The sequence below is a fragment of the Maniola jurtina genome, chromosome 16 (assembly GCF_905333055.1).
Source record: "Maniola jurtina chromosome 16, ilManJurt1.1, whole genome shotgun sequence".
NCBI classification, from domain to species: domain Eukaryota; kingdom Metazoa; phylum Arthropoda; class Insecta; order Lepidoptera; family Nymphalidae; genus Maniola; species Maniola jurtina.
This window is the reverse complement of record NC_060044.1, coordinates 13,337,318-13,354,370: the sequence shown is the minus strand read 5'-3', so window position 1 is coordinate 13,354,370 and position 17,053 is coordinate 13,337,318. Positions and strand designations below refer to the sequence as shown.

The following is a 17,053-nucleotide window of genomic DNA, read 5'->3' as shown; positions in this document are numbered from 1 at the left end:
AAGCTCTTCCGGCATCAGTTTTCCCCTCCACTTTTAAATGGGTACTTCAAGTCAAGAGTGAATAGGCATACTTAGGCAAGCGCGCTCCATCTTAGGCTGCATCATCACTAGCTAGCGGGTCTGATTGCAACCAAGCGCTAGTCTATAAATTTAAAAAAAAACGTGAAGAAACCTGCATACCTAAGAGTTCTCCATAATGTTCACAAAGGTTAAGTCTGCCAATCCGCACTTGGCCAGCGTGGTAGATTAAGACCAAACCCTTATTCTTTCATTAGTTGCTAGTTGCTGGTTCTTTTCGGTGGGAAAGGCATTCCGAACCCCTGATTATTTTGAAGATTCAAAAGCAATTGTAAAAGCTTTCTTGAATAAAAATATATTCTATTCTATTCTGAGAGAAGACCCATGGTCAGTAGTGAACGGGCGATGGGTTGTGGTGGGATGATGATGAATTTTGACAGCTTCATAGAACATGATTTTTGTTAGGAATGCGAAGAAACTTGCGGTCCCAATTCCTGAAGACGTACAAGTGAGCAAACGAAACGTCACTGGGTCATTATACGTCACCAAAGCAGAAGTTTTCCGGTTTGTACGACTGGACCAGTTACCGCGAAAATTGATTCATTAATTATGCGTATAGTGCGTATGTTTACTAAACTTCACTCAGCGAAATCCTGACAAAAATCTACTTAGTATTAATAATAATTTATTGCTAAAATATTTGCAAATCCGAGGACAGCAAATACCTATATGGTTACAAATACAATCGAACTATTGGAATTACAAAAACAAAATACAAATATCCACCTAGGTATAACTACTTACGTAATCTACTAAACTTTTGGTAATAATTCTTACCTAGTAAACTTCAGACATAATTTATATATTTCTATTGTACCTATTCATCGCAAGTAATCCAAGCATGCAATTTTTTTATATGTATAATTTTTAATCAATGATATAAGTACCTATATAATATATTGTATACCTTTTTAATCCCTCAGCTATCCGCTAGCACCATGACAATCTCCATTTCCTTTCCAGCATAAAATATTTGTTAAATCCTATTAGAAGCGGTTTAGTTTAGTTTATTATTTCCTTATTCAGACTGACAGACAAACACTTTCGCATTTTTTACCATAAACCTAAATAATTAGTGTTGATTGAAATGTGAATAATTTGGATGATACGGGTGTTACTCAAGTGGTGTTAGCCCAATGGTTAAGACATCGGCCTTTTTTCGGGATATCGGGGATTCGCTCCCGGACACGCAACTCTAACCTTCTGTAACTTTTCGAAGCTATGTGCGTTTTAAGCATTTAAATATCACTTGCTTTAATGGTGAAGGAATACATCGTAAGGAAACCTGCATACCTGAGAGTTCTCCAATGTTGTCAAAGGTGTGTAAAGTCTGCCTAAACCCTTCTCATTCTGAGAGGAGAGCCATGCTCAGTAGTGAGCCGGCAATGAGTTGATCATGACGATGATGGGTGTTAGTCATCGCTGGAATAAATTAAAAAGTGTCTAGTAGCAGTAAAACCAACGACTTTCGTGAATCAAAAGGGAAACGTAGGATTTTCCCAACATGCTACACACATTTTGTTATACCGGTATTTTTAGAGATCAACTCATTAACGTCTGCAGTTCGATGTACTTGGCGAACGAGAAACGAGTTGTCGCCTCAACTATAATGACTGTAGTATGTTAGTATTGCTGAAATCGCGCCGCGGAGCGATCGTGCGTCCTAATTAACATTTATCTCAAAACTTTAATAATAACGTCTCGTGATTTGCAACTGAAACTTTGAAAACAAATAGACTGACAACTCCCGTACTTATACTGCGCCTTTTTTTATTGTTGTGTGATAAAAATGTCTGAAAATCTAGTCAATAACAATGTGGGATCGCCCAAAGAGCAACACAAGGTCCCGAAAGCTGTGGATCTGAATGACATAGAGCTGGTGTTTGGCACTCCCGTCTCTCCAAAGAGAAGTCCTCAACCAGATGTGCATCTTATCACCAATGAGAAGAACCATGGCAAAGATACAGTAAGTATGTTTTGGTTGTCATAACTTTGGAGTTTGAACTAAGGTTGAAATCTATAGAGGGCACTTTGACTTTGCTTAGATTTAAATTTCAGTTAAAACGAGACAGATTTATGCCAGCGGTATAATGCTGTCTCGTTTTAACAGTGTCTTAAGTCTGAGCAAAGTCAAAGTGCGCTCTATAGATCTCAGCCTAAGTTTAGTTTGTTGTTGGTGGGCTTCTTATCAGCTCAGGGCACATATTTTGTAACCTTTCGTAGTAGGTACCGTAGCTTTAATTTTAAGGTTACCTTATTAAATTATTACTATTACCTACTGCACCTTCCCCAAGAAGACAGATTAGAAGAACAAACTATTTAGATACTAGATTAGGTACTCTTTTTGTGAAGAAAAATTGACAAGTCATATATTTTCTTATTGTGAGGTAAGTAAATGAATTCTTTTAACGTTATAAAATAAATGGAGCCTTTAACGGATACAATCTGAACCTCCATGAGTCAGTTTGAATTCCATTAGGTACAGCTCAATATAGTAAATACTGTATAATGCCTAGGACATAGATAAATCATTTATTGCATTGCATGTAGGACCTTCGACTTGTTTAACGTATAATAAAGCAGTATGTGTTTAGTTAATATTATATTTTCCGCATTTTATGTGATGTTTAGATAGGTAAATATAGGTACCTGGAGCCGAGATTAGTATAAAGATATCCATAAAATATCATACTTATTTGTATATATATCACTTTCATAGAAAATATCGTGAGGAAACCTGAATCCCTCAGAGTTCTCCACATAATGTTCTCATAGACATTCGAAGTCTGCTAGTCCGCACTTGGTCAGCGTGGCGCACTACGGGCTTAACACTTCTTATTCTGAGAGGAGACTGTGCTCGGTAGTGGGCCGGTGCGTGAGATGACGATAGGATGCTGATAAGATAGGACGTTGCCAGAACTAGAAGGTTGAGATTTTGCAAGTAGGTTTTCTCCTGCCTCCAATAAGAGAAGATTTTACAAATTGCACCTAGTACGCTATAAGCACAAATTAAATAAAAACCGGTCAAGTGCGAGTCGGACGCGCACAAAAGGGTTCCATACCACGTACAAGAAATTACAATATTTTTTAATTTTGATGACGGCCATTTTGAAATTTATATTATTTGTATCAATAGAAATGTACACATTCTGTGAAAATTTCAACTCTCGACCTATTACGGTTCACGAGATATAGGACGCTGATATACAAACAGAGGGACGGACGGACGGTCGGACTGCGGAATCGTGGTAATAGGGTTTCGTTGGCACCCTTGGGTACGGAACCCTAAAATGGTACAAAGTACGTAGATAGTACCTAAATAAAAGAAAATTCGCAAGAATAATATCGTGCAACAATTCGATCTCATTAATGCACAGACGTACGCACACACTTGCTGCCCAGTAATGTAGAAAGTCAATTATTGAACTAACATGGATATTATATTGAATCGATTAGCTCATTGAAAACTTTCTGCATACATGATTTCACGCGCTCATTCAATTTATGATTGAAAAAGCGTGTCCTTTAAATCTGAAAGCGAAATAAAGGAATGGAGGAACTAGTTTGGTGTCTGATTAATTATATCGATATCGGCCGTAAATCAATCAAACTAGATGAAGTCAAGGTTCAATATATCCAACTCCCAAAAAAATGTAAGTAACGATATTACGATAACTGTGTAGGAGGAAGAAATAATGGGGTATTATTTAAAAGTTATTCAATTGAGAACAAAAACTTAACCCATCCAGATTTGGTGCTAAGCAAAGAAACAAGCGAACAAGGGATATGAGTCAACTACAATGATTCAATGACTTCTTAATGACATGCGTCTGTTATATCATTTAAATTAAGAGCAATTTGAACATTTAAAATGCAGGAATTATCACAGAAATCATTCATCTTGTGGTGTCAACTCAACATATTTATAAAAAAATGGACGAGGAGGATATGTAGTATTTATTTATATCTTTATTCTTTTTATAAATAACTAGAGGATGCCCGTGACTTTTTAAACTTTTAAAACTTACTTTTTAAAGATCCCGTGGGAACTGTTTGATTTTCCGGGATGAAAAATCGCCTATGTCAATTACTGGGATGCAAGCCACCTCGGTACCAAATTTCATACAAATCGCTTAAGCGGATGGGTTTTCGGGAATCCCGCGGGAACTCTTTGATTTTCCGGGATAAAAATTGCCTAGCCTATGTCCGCCCCCGGGATATAAGCTAACCGTGTACCAAATTTCGTCAGAATCGGTTAAACTGTTGGGCTGTGAAAAGGTAGCAGACAGACAGACAGACACACTTTCGCATTTATAATATTAGTATGGATTATTTACACATATACATACCTAATCAAGTACAGGTACTTAGGAATAAGTATAAGTGTAGGTACTATTGTTTATCTCTGTTCTTAGCCCTCCCTTCCTTCGAAAGTTTCGCGCTCATGATTTTTGGAAACGTCATTACTGTTCATCATCAACCCATCGCCGGCTCACTTCTGAGCTCTCTTAGAACGGACAGGCCTTGTATTCCACCACGCTGGCTAAGTGCGGATAGACAACTTCACACACCTTTGCCCACTTCTTTCTTTCACCGTTAAAGCATTTGATATTTACTTGCTAAACCCTGAACCCTGGACCTGCCGACATCACCGCTTATCTAACGTTTAGAACATTGATATATCTAGGAATAGGTAGCTTTAAAAACTACAGGTTATACGTGAACTGGTATCGAGCGTTCGGCAATTTCACAACGCAAAACGAATTGTTCAAAGTTCCGAGCCGTGCGGTCGTTGCCCTCGCCCACGCCGACTCACACTTGACATGACATTGAATAATACAGCCTTCATGCATCATACACATAATGATTTCATAAACAAAATATGATAAACAAGGAACCAAAAACTACTAATATTATAAAGGCGAAAGTTTGTATGTGTGTGTGTGTGTGTGTGTGTGTGTGTGTGTGTGTGTGTGTGTGTGTGTGTGTGTATGTTTGTTACTCCTTCACGCAAAAACTACTGGACGGATTTGGCTGAAATTTGGAATGGAGATAGATAATATCCTGGATTAGCACATAGGCTACTTTTTATCCCGGAAAATCAAAGAGTTCCCACGGGATTTCAAAAACCTAAATCCACGCGGGCGAAGTCGCGGGCATCGGCTAGTTAGCTATAATCCGCTGAAACAGACAAATTTGTATGGTGCTACATGCTATCGAATGCTGCATAATATGTTGCACCATATAATAATTAGATTTAATTATGTGTTTCAGCAACGTCCGCCCTCCCACTACTAAACATGTAGGAACAAAAAGCCACTGCAGCAAGCAATACGCGCCATCACCTCGCATCACCACACCGATCCCCCAAAGTTGGTTTATATTATTGGGCATTGTAAAATCTAATTTCATGAGGATGCTCCGGTATTGATGCCTTGAATGTTTTTTGGGGGATCTGTTTAATTTTGTTTGGTGCGTATGGCTTGTTTGGTGGCTGCAGGCTTTTCCTGCATATCGTATACTGCATTTGACCCATCGGAAATCTAAGCTTGCTTAGGAAGCTGGCAGAAGGTATTCGCATATAGCTAGAAGTGAGTTTATGTATATTGCTTTGTTCTATTTATCGAGCATCATCCGGACTATGTAGTAGGTAATAGATATAAAACTGAAGTTAATTTCAAAATAATTTAATTTCATAAAGATATGAAAGTAATTCAACTGGGAAACAAATCCCAGCATATCTTGTTTGTGAGCTTGTTATTGTTAGCTTTCAAAACTAAAAATACTATAAGGAAAATCTTAAGATATAAAACTATTTTCCTCAAAAAATGTATATAAGTGTTTGAGACAGAAATTACTTTCAGTTTTTGGCAGATCTACCATAGTCGCATGACGCGGAAGTTACAAATTAAATATAAGAATATATCGCGGTTTCCTTATTGAACAACAAGACTCTTCTATCTCACGATATCAGCTTACTGAGGCTCAGCACCCACTTGCAGAATGGAGTGAAACTTGAGTGAAACCGAAGCGCAGCGTCTTTTTAGCAGAGTTTAGGTACATTACGAGGCATGCATTACGAAATTACACGTGAAACTAATTTCGTGCTACTAATTTCGTAATGTAAATTCCACTTTATACATAGTTTCGGCCAGTCTGTATGTCATCTGTCCGTCTATCCGTCTGTCCATCTGTCGATCTGTCTGTCTATCACAGCCATTTTAAGGTGCATGATACGGGTCTGCCCGCGAAATTCAAATTAAATTTGTTTTTTCGCAATTTGTAAACTAATACAACAAAGTAGACTGTCGTATCCTGTGGTAGTATGTGGTATGCATCCATGGACCCTTTAAAAATTGGATCAGTACCTACATATACCTACCTACTGTATCTAATTGAGATTTGTTTATCTAGTTTTGAGCACAAATATAATTGATTTTGTAAACGATCGTCCAAGGCTAAAATTACATAACGCGGTTAGTTTAGCTCTGAGTACCTACGTTATTTGGGTAAATGGCTAATTTATTTGACCCTAATTTCGACTCACCTTGACCTCATCTTTGTTATCTTAAATACCTACCTACTCCGCCTCTGTCTGTCAAACCTTAATGAGTTTAGTTTTAGTGTAAATACTTACCTGTTAGTTTGCTTAAACTATTAGCTGGTGTAGGATGCGAGTTGTACAGGAATTTATTTCGGTGACCAGTGACCACCTACCGGCGAAATAGTGGATAATTTGAAAAATGTTCTCCATTAAAATTGTATGTATTGCTTTTAATTTACTTATTTCGCTTATTTTATAATAGTTTTTAATTTTACCAGACACTTTGTAGTTTATTATTTGTGATATAAATTTTCAAGATACTTTCTCGATTTTGTACAATTATTCTTGACAGTAAAAAGTTAGTAAATTAGAGCGCTTGCTATAGATGCGCGTTTCATTGTACTTAGTAGGCTAGTAATCTAATATCAAATCAAATATCGAGATTTTCAGAGTTCCGTATCTCTAGAGAAAAAAAGGAACCCTTGCAGGATCACTTCCTTGTCTGTCTGTCTGTCTGCCAAGCGATTTAGCGTTCCGGTACAATGTAATCGAATAAAAAAAGAGTAAAGGTGCAGTTCAGTTCGAGTGCGTGGGCACCTTAAGACCTAGCTGCGGATGTAGAATAAGGATTGCTAACGTGAATAATAAAAATACCGGTTTCCACCTGGGTAATTTCACTGGAAAATTAAACTCGGTAGGTAGGTACGTAGGTATGAAGTGTTAAATGAGCGTATTAAAAATTATTATGTCATTAAAACCTGACATCGAGATAAGCTATTACAACTTCCCATTATTTATAAAGCCATGTAATTACAATAAAGTGGTTGGTATTTACATTAATTTACTTTGCATAGTAGGTAGGTACTAGCTATCGAGGGGGTTTTCTGACTAATGACTAAACGTGTAGACGAGATACGTCTTATTGATAATGATGATGATAATGCACCGTTGGTTGGCCGCGCCTGCTTAGAAGGCGCCTATTCCCTTTTTTACCGACTTCAAAAAAAGGAGGAGGTTCTCAATTCATCGGAATCTTTTTTTTTTTAATGTATGTTCACCGAATACTCAAAGACCCCTGAACCGATTTAGATTTTTTTTTGTTTGAAAGGGTATACTGTGCAGGTGGTCCCATATAAATTTGGTGAAGATCTGATGAATATCTTCGGAGATGGAGAACAGAACTCCTCAATGTATAAGAGCAAATTGCTCGCGATCAGTGTAATAGCTTAGTAAACAGTATGGTTTTAACTGGGCATAGCATATTAAAGTACAGTGGGGCCACTAAAAATTGTGAAATAAAAAATTTGCAAAAGAAAAATAAAACCGACTTCAAAAACCACAAGCACTAAAAAGTAATAAATAAATAATTTTTGTTTAGTTACACGTGTAATGTACCTAGGTCTGAAGTCGGGCGAGCTTCACATTTGGATTTCTAATTTTGTTTTATTATGCTCGCTCGACTTCATACCTAGGTACATTACACGTGTAACTAAACATTTATTATTATTAATTATTTATTTATTACACTTTAGTGCTTGTGGTTTTTGAAGTCGGTTTTATTTTTCTTTTGATTTTTTTTTTCTTTTAACATGATCACGTTTTTAATAAACTATAAGGTACCGTCAGTATTAACTTACATGATTGTGTTAATTGGACTTTACTTTGTTTTGATATTGCAATGAAAGAAAAAAATTATTTAGGTAGGGTGATAACTTGTACATCAGGTAAAGTTCAAAGTGCATTTTCTTTATTGACAAACAATATGAATGACTAAACGTTTGATTGCAAATAATTCACAAGCAAGTCGGTAAATTAAATTTCTCGCAATCAGAGTATTGAGGGCAAGCCGCCAGGGTTTTCCCTAACCAGAGCAGTGAGTCAGTAGTGTCAGCTGTGATGAGTGATGACGAACGGACGGGACGTCGGACTTTATGTATAGGTAGATAGGTATAGATTCGACAGACGTACATAGACGTGGGAAGAACAGTCCCATATAGGGACTTTTTATGACACAAAGATATTATATAGGCGCTGGGTATTGGAAGGTATAGAGTATAGGCAGACGTGGGATGAAAAAATCTGTCTCATAGGAAAGTCCCTCGCAGAATGGATTTTTATGACAGATTTTTAGTAGGTGACTTAGTAAATAAGATTTCTGCCGTACCCCTGCTACTCATGTGCCCCTGCCAAGTTAGTCCGTTAAACGTGGTAATCATTATTTACCACAGGGTAAGTTTGAGTTAGCAGTAAATGGCCTATTTGTAATGGAATAAAACAAATTTAAAACTGGATATTTTCATAACTTCATCATCACCTTATCAACAAAGAACGGGTCTCTTCTCAAAATGAGAAGGGTTTCGACTTTCGCCATAGTCTACCACGCTGCCAAGTGTCTATTGATATACTTCTCACACTTTAAAAAAAAAATACACATAAGTATACAGCTACGTAATAATACTATTCAAAAAAGCGTATTTATACACTTTGTAAAAGATGCAAGCCACTTCTTCTACTTCTTGAAGTGCAGTCTCCGACCGGAGGTTGAAAACCATTAGGGCTATCTGCACCTTGGAAGCTGCTGTGCGGAACAGAGATCGGGTACTTTTCCCGTACCATTGGCGTAAATTCTTGAGCCACGATGTTCTTCTTCGGCCAGCTGGTCTTCTGCCGGAGATTTTCCCCTGGATAATGAGTTGAAGGAGGTCATATTGGTATTTCTCATAATGTTGCCGAATGCCGAAGTACTCCAACTTCCGCACTTTGCAAACCGCAGTCGGGGTTTTTTGAAAACTAAATTACTCGTTTGTTTGTTGCAGCACTCTCTCAACAACAACACCAAGCATGTCGACAGCGACGCGGAGGCGACGCCCTCCTCGCAGCCCCTCCTGGAGCCAGACAAGGGACGGAACAAACCACCTCTCGCTGGTAAAGGATTTATTCTAAACTTTCTTTTAACTCGTTGCGTACCTACTTCGCTTTGTCGTGCCAGATCTTTTTCCACGCATATTGTTGTACTAGCTGATGGCCGCGACTCCGTTCGCGTGGATGTATGTTTTAACAAAAATTCTAGGAACTTCTTAATTTTCCGGGATAAGAAGGAGCCTATGTGCTAATCCAGGATATTATCTATATTCACTCCAAATCCCAGCCAAATCCGTCTAGTAGTTTTTGCGTGAAGGAGTAACAAACATTCACACATACATACTTTTGCCTTTATAATATTAGTGAGATAAGTAGTGTGTTTTTTTAAAGCTCACTATACTTTGCACAAACGCTTTACTATGGTACTCTAATACTGAACATGGGTCTCTTCTTAGAATGAGAAAGGCTTACGTCGTAGTCCATCAAGTTAGCCAAGTACAGATTCGGAGATTTCACATACCTTTAAGAACATTATGGAGAACTCTCAGGCATGCAGGTTTCCTCGCGATGTAATCCTTCACCGTAAAAGCAAGCATGCTTACAAAACTCCGAAAAGTTAAAGGTGCGTGCCCGGTACTGAACCCTGGACCTCCTGAACAGTATACGACGCGACGTCTTAATTGTCACGGTACTGTACAGTAGAATTAAATCAAATTTTATTATTTCCAGGTCCAGAAATAGACGACCTGGACGATGAGCACCACCCCGACCTCGCTCCCTACCCCGGCATCGACGACGGCCTGCTGGAACCCAACGGCAAAACCCCGGGGCTCGATGAAGGTAAGTCGTTATCTCACCTGGTGGTAAGTGATGATGCGGTCTAACATGGGACCGGGCTTACTTCAAAGGGGTAGGTATATTAGAGGGGGGTTTTATTCAAAGCCATACCCTTATCGGTTTCTACACGGTATCATTCCGGCACGCTAAATCGCTTGGTGGCACAATTTTGCCGGTAGGATGATAATTGACAAGCTTTTAAAACCTGTTTGGGAAATACCGCATATCAATGAGTAGTTACATCAAAATATGAACTCCTACGCCCTAGCCCCTACTTATAATATGACGCGATATATTTTATTAGATCAATGGGGTTTTATCAGTAAAACAGGTTTTGAACTTAGCAAGATAAAATTAATGACACAGTTACCTAACTGGTTTCTTGTATCGTAAACGTACCTATATGGCGAGGTATGCGTTTGACAGGTCTTTGGATTTGAATTTAGAAGCTGTCTAAGGGGGAAATACTTACGGGAACTACTTATCTTTGCTCCTTCCATCCACGTTGATAACTATTTTTCGTAACCTACTATTATGAGGCTCTTCTAAAACTTTTCAATATAAGTTTATCTAGCGCGCTCCCAAACACTCTCCATACAAATGAAGTTTGGTTTATGAATATGATAACCAATTAAATCGCAGTCGTATCTTCGTGATAAGAAGAGGCATTGAAGATAAGACCTGATGCATGACAATAAAAGAAGAAGGTACAAAAATAAACCAACAATAATGCGTGATAACTTATCAGTGTTTGTTACCAAAACAAATAATTACATATAAGTAAAATATATAAAATCACAATGCCACATCCCGTGCGACTGCGGTTAACCCCTGTAGGTACCTACTTGGGCTGATAATGTTGCAACTAGTCATACTTTGATAACCTATTTTGTGGTGCATCAGCCATCAATGTAGGCGAAGGTGAATAGGTAAAACTCAGTGACTATCTCGGGTGACATGGCCAATATTAAATATTTACCTAGTTACCTAAAATCGTCAGCTACTTAACAAAAAAATTTCATCGCTTTTTATCAATAATGCTACAAAAGCGGTGATAACCTAGTGGTTAAAACGGCGTTGGTCGTATTAGGAGATTCAGGGTTCAATTCCGGGCACGCATCTCTAACTATTTAAGCAATTAGGTATCACTAGCTTTGACGGTGAAGGAAAATATCGTGAGGACACCTGCATGCCTGAGAGTTTTCCATGATGTTCTCAAAGGTGTGTGAAGTTTAAGTCAGACTTTACACTCCACACATCCCTGAGCTCTGTGTAAGAGACTGAGTGACATCTTATCGCCCCGTGTCATCGAGCCTTAAGCCTCGATGACACGGGGCGAGTTTACAAGCTGCTAGCGAACTCGCTGCCTTGTAACTTGTAAACTCGCCCCGTGTCATCGAGCCTTAAGCCTCGATGACACGGGGCGAGTTTACAAGCTGCTAGCGAACTCGCTGCCTTGTAACTTGTAAACTCGCCCCGTGTCATCGAGCCTTAAGCCTCGATGACACGGGGCGAGTTTACAAGCTGCTAGCGAACTCGCTGCCTTGTAACTTGTAAACTCGCCCCGTGTCATCGAGCCTTAAGCCTCGATGACACGGGGCGAGTTTACAAGCTGCTAGCGAACTCGCTGCCTTGTAACTTGTAAACTCGCCCCGTGTCATCGAGCCTTAAGCCTCGATGACACGGGGCGAGTTTACAAGCTGCTAGCGAACTCGCTGCCTTGTAACTTGTAAACTCGCCACATGTCATCGAGCTTTTTCACAATCTGCTTTTGATTATCAGATTGTAAAAACGCTGCTTGAAAAATAGAAAGCCGGGCTAATTTACTCGCCATTCGCTGGCGTGTTGGCCTGTAAGCTAGCTAGTAGCCACGTGTCATCATCACTGCTAGTAAACTAGTTGCGAGCATCTGCGTTTTGGCAGTTAAAGCTAAAATGTCAACACGCTAGCTAGTTGGCTACTGAGCGAGTGGAATGTTTTGTGTGTCATCGACACTCGCTTACTCGCTCACTCGCTAGCTTTTAAACTCGCCGACTAGCAGCTCGTAAATTAGCCCAGTGTCATCGAGCCTTTAGACACAGGCTATCGCCGCTCTGTGATATGTCGTATGCGTAATGCTAATATTACTACCCCACCCGTTGCACTATTGTCGTATCTACTCCTAGCACAAGCTTTACGCTTAGTTTGAGGGGAAATGGGGAATATTGGTAATTATTAATGTGACTAATAGGTATCATGTGTTGTCTTCAGGCGACGAGAAGCACGAGGACGGCGGCTCGCGCGGCACGGACCCTGCGCGCGAGGACGGCGCGGGCGGCGGAGGCACGGAAGACGGTAAATGGCCCTGGTCGTCCACCGACGAAGCGGACGGATACCCAGGCTACGGTGATTGGTCTCTTGCACATATAACACTGGCGAAACTACCCAAACTAGCCCCACAGCGGCAGTTTAGTGCAACACTAATTGATAACAATTATTATCAAGAGAGCGAAATAGTATAAATAATGGTTTATACCATTTCGCTGCGACATAAAAGTCGTACCTAGTGTGTATGCGCACGTAGTCGCGGCGACTATACACACCTACGACCTACGACTACCCTACGACTACGTCTTCGACTACCTACCCTACGACTTCGTCGACTTGCCCGGCCGACTATAGTGCACAGTGCGTAATAGCTCTTTAACCAGACTTAATCTCAAGATATTTGCATATTTATTAACAAAGAATATTAGCAATTTTAATCATGACTGACATTCCCCTTTCCCCTCCAACTAAGCGTAAAGCTTGTGCTAGGAGTGGACACGACAATGGTGCAACGGGTGGGGTTTGAATCGCCGACCTTTTGGATTACAGTCCGCTCTTATAACCGTTGAGCTATTGAGGCTTCTAAATCTTTGGTAGGAACATATCTAATTGCTGCTAAACAGACACGACCTACCTACCTTAATAATCTATACTAATCTATATCTATACTAATAAATAAAATTGGAGTGTCTGTCTGTAATTTCGAAATAACTATCTCATATTAAGCTCATATGGTTATTTGAACGATACCATAACTGAATCACACGTTTTTAAAATTTTTGTCTGTCTGTCTGTCTGTCTGTCTGTCTGTCTGTCTGTTTGAAAAGGCTAATCTTTGGAACGGCTGAACCGATTTTGACGGGACTTTCACAGGCAAGTAGAGGATTGACCAGGGCGTAAAATAGGCTACTTTTTTAACCGACTTTCAAAAAGGGAGTTGTGTTTTTCTACCTATGTACACCGAAATCTCCGAGATTTCTGAACCGATTTGCGTCATTTCTTTTTTAATCGATAGAGGAACAGACTATGAATATTTTATAGGTAGGTATATACCTAGTAAATAACATTACATGTATTCGTATGTACCTAAGTTTAGTGCGATGCGTGCGGTGCATAATCTCAGATATTTCACACTAGCTGATGCCCGCAGCTTCGCCCGCGTGGATTGGTCAGATCCCCTGCAGCATCAGGATTGAGGAGTTGGACTCCAAATTTTTTATGAAACAATGTCGCGAAGTTCCTCTATCGATTAAAAAAGAAATGACGCAAATCGGTTCAGAAATCTCGGAGATTTCGGTGTACATAGGTAGAAAAACACAACTCCCTTTTTGAAAGTCGGTTAAAAAAGTAGCCTATTTTACGCCCTGGTCAATCCTCTACTTGCCTGTGAAAGTCCCGTCAAAATCGGTTCAGCCGTTCCAAAGATTAGCCTTTTCAAACAGACAGACAGACAGACAGACAGACAGACAGACAGACAGACAGACAAAAATTTTAAAAACGTGTGATTCAGTTATGGTATCGTTCAAATAACCATATGAGCTTAATATGAGGTAGTTATTTCGAAATTACAGACAGAGACTCCAATTTTATTTATTAGTATAGAAGATTTTACCTACTTACTAAGTATATCTACTTCTTAGTGATTTATTATGTACATAATATTATATTTTATTTATAACTCTACATGGATGCATGCTGCATGTCCGGTGTTGTAATTGCAATACACCTAATGAAGAAACAAATCATCGTAGCTCCTAAACGAATGAACCGATTTTAATTTAATTTCTTTTATTTGAAAGGTGGCTTGATCGAGAGTGTTCTTAGCTATAATCTAAGAAAAACGGTTCAGCCGTTTGGAAGTTATCAGCACTTTTCTAGTTACTGTAACCCTTCACTTGTCGGGGGTGTGATAAACTTTTAATTCACACTTGTAGGTATTATACTGCCAGATACTTTCCGTCGGCGCGCGTAAGGTTTATTTATTGCATGTATGTTTCTTATGAATCTATCAACCCTTTGGAATGTTATTGTTAATGGATGACAAACGATACAGTTACTTATGCATATCTAAGTATCTGATTCGAACTTACTGCATGTAGACTGCATGAATAATAATTTAAGTTATTGTATTATGTCTGGTGTTGGCAGGAACCTTCCTATTATATTTTGCCATTTTTGTAGATATCTGATCTAACTGTTTTATCAGCTAGTATAGGTACAGGGTACTTACAATAGGTACAGTAACGGCTCAAAGAACTATCAACGAAAGTGATTGATCACAGAGAGGCCTTCAAATATGAATAGATAGCATAGAGTAATGATTTTACCTACAAAGTAAACCATCTTTTGTATTTAAATAACCCGTGTTAATTTTCCTGTAGGTACCTACATTTACGTGTATTTAAATTAACCTTCAGACTTCAGTAAGTATTTAACGGCGGTCTCTCCATCACTCGCTCCGTAATTTAGTTTAGTTTTCATTTGAATATTAACCAATCAAAATTGATGAAATTTTGTGTACGCGTTCTAGAAACTAATTATGTCTGTGGTTTGCCAGATTTCTGTAAAAATAACTAGTTTTAAAGTGACACGAGTTAAATAACGCTGCCTCAAAAATGTCCATATAAATTTTTGAGGCAGCGTTATTTAATAACATCTATATGAGTTTGATTGGTTAGCATTCAATTAATGAGAACCAAACTGCGTTTGTTTAAACCCTTCTTATAAAGCACCAGTTAGGTTAGATACCTACTTAACCGTATGATTTAATGTATAAATATTTTAATATTCTTTTGTTCGCAGATGGATTCAGCGGCCTCGGACCAAGATTCGGAGTCGATGACAGACCAGGCTCGCCCATGATACCTGGGGTAAGCATACAAAAGGACACATTACCTACCTAGGTACATACGAATAAGTAAAAATAATTAATTAGAGCCTTTAAACATATGTATTAAAATTGGCTTTTTAATATCGAGCTTGCTAGGGGCACATTAAGGTTAACGTCAATGCCCAATAACGCCATAATTATCGCGATAATCAACACGTTAAACTGAGTGGCCACACTTGAACGGTTAACGTCAAATACCAGTTGAATTGGGGTAAAATGGTCTAACGCCAAACGCCAAACGCCGAGTTTCTTGCTGGTTCTTATTGGTAGGAAAGGCATTTCGAACCAGTGGTAGATGCTTTTGACGATTCAAAAGAACTTGTAAAAGTCTAATTGAATAAAAATATTTTTAATTGAATTTTGAATTTTGGCATTGTGAATGCCGTTGTACGTTGATCGTAGCTAAATCTATCTATCGTTTAACGGGAAATGCCGTTGAACATCGCGATGTTATCATTTATTATATTATTTAATGTTAATTATTGTTAATCAATATTGTTTTGCACAGTCGATCCCAGACGTGAACACGTACCAACAGAAAAAAAACCTCGCACAGGGCATGATGGACCTGGCACTGCTCTCAGCTAACGCGAACCAGCTGCGCTACGTGCTGGAGTCGTCCAGCGCGCATCCCTACTACTACCCCAGCCTTACTTTTATCTCTCTTAGCATCATATTCCAGGTCAGAAAGCTGATTCCTACTTTGTAAAATACTTATGAAAAAATTCGCGCTCGCTACGCTAGCATCATTTAGTCAGTTTTATTTTTCGATTCACTTATTAAAATATAATTAGACGCTGCTTTGTAACAACCCGTTTTGAAATAATTAAATATTTGTGTATTTTGCGTTCGCTACATAACTCAACCCTATAGAAATATTCATTGCTCGTGTTCCAGATAGCAGTGGGCATAGGTCTTATAATGAACAGCCGATACAACGTCAAAGACGATAAGGATATCTGCAAAGCGGACAAGATTAACAACATGACTGTGCTAGGCGTGTTCCTCGTCACCATCATCAACGTGTTCATAACCTCCTTCAGCGTGGCCACGCCTAACGCACCTGTAGCCCCCGGGGGACAGATTATACAGCAAGCGGGGTAGAGCCGTATAGCGAACATGACCGTGCTAGGCGTGTTCCTCGTCACCATCATCAACGTGTTCATAACCTCCTTCAGCGTGGCCACGCCTAACGCACCTGTAGCCCCCGGGGGACAGATTATACAGCAAGCGGGGTAGAGCAGTATAGCGAACATGACCGTGCTAGGCGTGTTCCTCGTCACCATCATCAACGTGTTCATCACCTCCTTCAGCGTGGCCACGCCTAACGCACCTGTAGCCCCCGGGGGACAGATTATACAGCAAGCGGGGTAGAGCAGTATAGCGACCATGACCGTGCTAGGCGTGTTCCTCGTCACCATCATCAACGTGTTCATCACCTCCTTCAGCGTGGCCACGCCTAACGCACCTGTAGCCCCCGGGGGACAGATTATACAGCAAGCGGGGTAGAGCCGTATAGCGAACATGACCGTGCT

General features: G+C 39.4%; 2 protein-coding genes across 5 annotated transcripts in view; one reads left to right on the top strand and one right to left on the bottom strand.

The window, feature by feature from the left end:
• Window positions 1–1,677: 1,677 nt before the first annotated feature.
• Window positions 1,678–16,904, top strand: LOC123873224 (ninjurin-A). Of its 4 annotated transcripts, none has more exons than XM_045917963.1 (8): window positions 1,682–2,044; window positions 9,439–9,547; window positions 10,214–10,324; window positions 12,572–12,706; window positions 15,431–15,498; window positions 16,027–16,200; window positions 16,416–16,515; window positions 16,651–16,904. In XM_045917963.1, the coding sequence occupies exons 1-8, from the start codon at window positions 1,868–1,870 to the stop codon at window positions 16,755–16,757; spliced, it is 981 nt and encodes a 326-aa protein (XP_045773919.1). In that variant the 5' UTR covers window positions 1,682–1,867; the 3' UTR covers window positions 16,758–16,904. The 4 variants fall into 4 exon arrangements, with proteins under 4 accessions (XP_045773920.1, XP_045773916.1, XP_045773919.1 ...); XM_045917962.1 differs by having other exon boundaries at window positions 1,683–2,044; window positions 16,416–16,502; window positions 16,638–16,904; XM_045917964.1 differs by having other exon boundaries at window positions 1,678–2,044; window positions 12,572–12,655; window positions 16,416–16,904.
• Window positions 5,050–17,053, bottom strand: part of LOC123873221 (eukaryotic translation initiation factor 5) — a 46,631-nt gene continuing 34,627 nt past the window's right edge. Inside the window, exon 14 of the transcript XR_006797639.1 lies at window positions 5,050–5,067. The gene's annotated coding sequence lies outside the window, so the exon portion shown is untranslated. The remainder of the gene's footprint in view (window positions 5,068–17,053) is intronic.